Raw genomic sequence first — 4,579 nt, 5'->3', positions numbered from 1 at the left:
TGTTGTCAATAATAATACCCAGGTATTTGTACTCTGACACTGAGGTAATTTGGCTCCCCTGAGAAGTTTGAAGGACAACAGAGTTCTCTAAAGAAGTTCTTGAATTTGAAAATAGCATACATTTAGTTTTTTCAACATTCAAAACCAACTTCAAAGCATGAAACTTGTTTTGGATGATATCAAATACAGACTGTAATGCAGCCACAGATTGTTGTTTAGAGGGAGCTGAACAGTATACAATAGTATCATCTGCATAAAAATGGAACCGTGCTTTATCAATATTAAAATCAAGGCAATTTATATATATATATATATATACTGAATAATAATGGTCCCAACACAGATCCTTGCGGAACTCCCTTGACAACCTCTAAAAGGTCTGACTGAACACCTTCCACCTGGACACATTGGGTTCTACCCTTTATTCTTCAAAAATAACATAAAGAATGGCCTTCTCAGCTGCCATAGGTGCAACTCTTGCATCATCAGAACAGGGTGTTCAACGCACCACCGTTTCCGTTTAAAGAATGTTTTGCACCGTTTTTGTCAGGGCTGAACGCAGCCCTTGTTCAGTCCATAAGGATGAGTTGCACTGTATTAAAGTAGCTGGTGGACACACAAGATCACTGCGACTTTTGATATTGACTCCATCTTTGTTCAGGGACTGATTATTATTTCTGTTCATCAAATTCATACAAATAATGTAATTTGTTGATGAAATACAATATTTGTATAAACATACAATTTCTTTAAAACTATGCCATCTATTTAACTTTTCCAAGATGTAAATAATAATAATAATAATAATAAAACAAATAAATAAAAATACATTAAAAAAAGAAAAAAAAACATTTTTACAAAGAGGAAATTTACAGAAACCTGTTTAGTATAGTGCAATTTGTTTTGTAGGCCTACTTAAGCATATGCCTTCCATGTCAATGGAAATGAGCCATTTATGGTCATTCAGATGTCATCTATCTCAAAAATAGCATATTATCTGGTGCTTTTCAAGACTTTATTTTGCATTTCAACGACTCAGTGTGCTTTTTTCCCGAGTAGCCAGAAAATTAAGGAAAATAGTATGGCAAAACTGCAACGTTGAGCGGCCCGCTGACGCGCTGACGTCAAACGCCGCGATTACGTCACGCGTAAGTACGTACGTCTCATAGAAGTTTGAAACTGACGAAGGGACAAAAATATTTATATAAAAGCTGACGCAAGGGCGCTAAATACAAACGTACAATCAATAAAGTGTGATTTAAAATTCCTATATTTATGAAAGCATCTTCACAGTCAAGAATCTCTTGGTAAATTCACGCCAGTTGCATTTATGTAATGAAAATAAGTCGAGAGCTAGCTGCTAGCATGCTAACTGCGCAGCCTCGATGAAAACATTGACTATTATTGTGTTTACTATAGATTTATAAAACAATACAGCTGTGTTGAGGCCGTGAACCGCCGTATTTATTTTTGACGGTATGTTTCAGTGTCAATTGTGATTTATGTTGATGGTATAATCAAAAATGTGTGTGCTAATTGGGAGTCAGTGGTGTTTCTTGAATATTATTTCCTGTGCTTGCCAGTTGTTTGCTTGTTAATATAACTTACCTGTCATTAAAGTGTTTTTTTGACGTCTCGGGTAAAATCATAAATTTTGTGCATGCTGGACCAGTGATGCAAGGCCTGTACATCACACAAATGTGTGTATCTGTCAAGTGTGTGTGATGTGATTTTATGTGTAAGATGTGTGTTTCTTTTTAAATTATATTTTGTTGTGTGCAGTATGTAATCTTTGTGTAACTGTAAAAGCCTGTTTTTGTTGTGTTTTCTCCTTTTGGGGTTTGTGTATATGCCTTTTCAGGTGTATGTTGTGATTTTGTTTGCAGGAATTATGTGTAACTAAAGATTTGTGTATTTTGTTTTATGCAGAATGGCTCCTCGGTTGCAGCTGGAAAAAGATGCTTGGAGGTGGGCAGAGATGGTCAAACCAGAGGACATCACACATGAACATATTGAGTTAGCTTATAGGATTGCCGTGCTGGCATGCAAAAGAGGGACGTGCAGGTAATGTGGTGGCGATAATGATCTGTGCTTACTGTTCTCTCTGTTTGCTTATTTCTTTCCATACTGTTGAGTGCATTGACTCTAATTCTGATTTAAAGACACAGTTTTAATGAAACAACTGTGAAAATGTGTTTATTAGTGCATGTTGTTGTAATCACATCACCATCTCACCCTAAATCTTTTTTATTTATTTTTTGCTGCCACACAGGCGGAACTGTAAAGGGAATCCTAACTGTCTAGTTGGTATTGGGGAACAATCATGGCTGGGAGAAATTGATGAAAATGCCTTCCACAACATCGATGACCCAAATTCAGAAAGGCGAGATAAGGTACGCCAAATGGCATAGCTTCATTTAAAATGATGAAAACGGTACAGTAGGTGAATCTGTAGCATGCTAATGCATAAATAATGATATAGTGTTATTTTAGTATTTTGTATATACCGTATTGACCCGAATATAAGACAAAGTTTTTTTCTTGGAAATACATCTGAAAAAACGCGGTCGTCTTATATTCAGGGTCTAGACTTTGACGTGTCAATAATACACACACAACAATAGGTGGCGCCAAATATGCATAAAATGAGTGTGCCATGAAATACGTAATGTAATGCGTGTTGTAAAGATTGTGAGTAAAAACAGAAGAATAAGAAAACCTTACAGCTGCATGAGTTGTGACTGTCACGTTAGCATGACGGGACCAAACTCCCTTTGTGATTTTAAAACGTAAGACAGTACCCAGATTTGAAGACTACAGTAAGATTTAACTTCTACTGTTAATAAGTTTTTGGTAAGCTACTATTAGATGGATAGCCTAAATGTCCTAATTCAGATGGGCAACCTGTTTTTTTTTTTATGTGATTGTTGGTACATTTTATCAGTTTTTTTTTTTTTACCATACTTTCAAAACAAAAATTTAAATAGGAAAACGTAAGACAGTACCCAGATTTGAAGACTACAGTAAGATTTAACTTCTACTGTTAATGAGTTTTTGGTAAGCTACTATTAGATGGATAGCCTAAATGTCCTAATTCAGATGGGCAACCTGTTTTTTTTTTTAATGTGATTGTTGGTACATTTTATCAGGTTTTTTTTACCATACTTTCAAAACAAAAATTTAAATAGGAAAAATATGCAATATGAAAATAATTGAAGACAAAACCTAAGGGAAAATGTCCAAATTGGGCCCAAAGTGTCAATATTTTGTGCGCCCACCATTATTTTCCAGCACTGCCTTAACCCTCTTGGGCATGGAGTTCACCAGAGCTTCACAGATTGCCACTGGAGTCCTCTTCCACTCCTCCATGACGACATCACGGAGCTGGTGGATGTTAGAGACCATGCGCTCCTCCACCTTCCGTTTGAGGATGCCCATGCTTGGCCAATCCATCACATTTACCCTTAGCTTCTTTAGCAAGGTAGTGGTTGTCTTGGAGGTGTGTTTGGGGTCGTTATCATGTTGGAATACTGCCCTGCGGCCCAGTCTCCGAAGGGAGGGGATCATGCTCTGCTTCAGTATGTCACTGTATATGTTGGCATTCATGGTTCCTTCAATGAACTGTAGCTCCCCAGTGCCGGCGGCAGCACTCATGCAGCCCCAGACCATGACACTCCCACCACTATGCTTGACTGTAGGCAAGACACACTTGTCTTTGTACTCCTCACCTGGTTGCCGCCACACACGCTTGACAACATCTGAACCAAATAAATTTATCTTGGTCTCATCAGACCACAGGACATGGTTCCAGTAATCCATGTCCTTAGTCTGCTTGTCTTCAGCAAACTGTTTGCGGGATCGTCTGATAAAATCAACATGCATCTACACGAAAGAGTGGCTATGTGGTTGTTTTGACTGTATTAATTTTTTGTCTCATGCAGCGCACTGCCTGCGTCTGAGTAACAAACTAAAAAAACAATAAACAAAAAAGTGCATGTGATATTAACAGACGAACTACGCTCATATTTATAATTCCAAACAATCAGTGAGCGATAGGTGCTTGGAAACGCTGTTTTTGTACTCATTTATTGGCTGCGGTGCGGCCAACTGAATGCGCTGCTTCTTTGCCGCTCACTGCACAGAACAGACGCCGAGAAAGGTGACACTTCTCCGGGAAAGTCAGACCTCGCGTTCGCGGGACAGCACTGGCGAAATCTTCCAACTGAACCATAGCTAAGGTTTATCCAAAAAAGGCGCTAGGTTTGTCAGTATGAATATTCTATGGAAAAAAGCCGCTAAAAGGGTTTGAAAGTTGCTAAATCTAGTACTAAAGTCGCGCTCGTGTTCGTGTGTGAGACGTGGGAGCTGATGGCAGGGGGCAGTGGATATTTGTGGCGGTTAATATGGATATTGTGTATGAGTTATTTTGTGTCATCACGTTCTATTAGTTCTACAGCTTCAGTTTCGGAACTTTCACGCTTAGTAACACATACAGCTGTTCCCTCACCACAGTGCAAAGGTGAAAAGGGACCCCGTTCAAACAGTGTCGCGTTCCGAACGTTGTTTAAGCGACATACCG

At 38.6% G+C, this 4,579-nt stretch overlaps 1 protein-coding gene across 4 annotated transcripts in view; it reads left to right on the top strand.

The window, feature by feature from the left end:
• Positions 1–1,085: 1,085 nt before the first annotated feature.
• usp48 (ubiquitin specific peptidase 48) overlaps positions 1,086–4,579 on the top strand; it is a 16,612-nt gene continuing 13,118 nt past the window's right edge. The window contains exons 1-4 of one of the 4 annotated variants that reach the window (XM_016268182.1): positions 1,162–1,307; positions 1,420–1,476; positions 1,930–2,064; positions 2,273–2,393. In XM_016268182.1, the coding sequence (XP_016123668.1) occupies positions 1,931–2,064; positions 2,273–2,393 (255 nt within the window). In that variant the 5' untranslated portion in view covers positions 1,162–1,307; positions 1,420–1,476; position 1,930. The other 3 variants (XM_016268184.1, XM_016268185.1, XM_016268183.1) reach the window with 3 other exon arrangements.

Source organism: Sinocyclocheilus grahami, unplaced genomic scaffold (assembly GCF_001515645.1).
Source record: "Sinocyclocheilus grahami isolate Dianchi unplaced genomic scaffold, SAMN03320097.WGS_v1.1 scaffold44.1, whole genome shotgun sequence".
Taxonomy (NCBI): domain Eukaryota; kingdom Metazoa; phylum Chordata; class Actinopteri; order Cypriniformes; family Cyprinidae; genus Sinocyclocheilus; species Sinocyclocheilus grahami.
The sequence above is the reverse complement of the archived record's forward strand: the minus strand, read 5'-3'. Positions and strand labels throughout refer to the sequence as shown.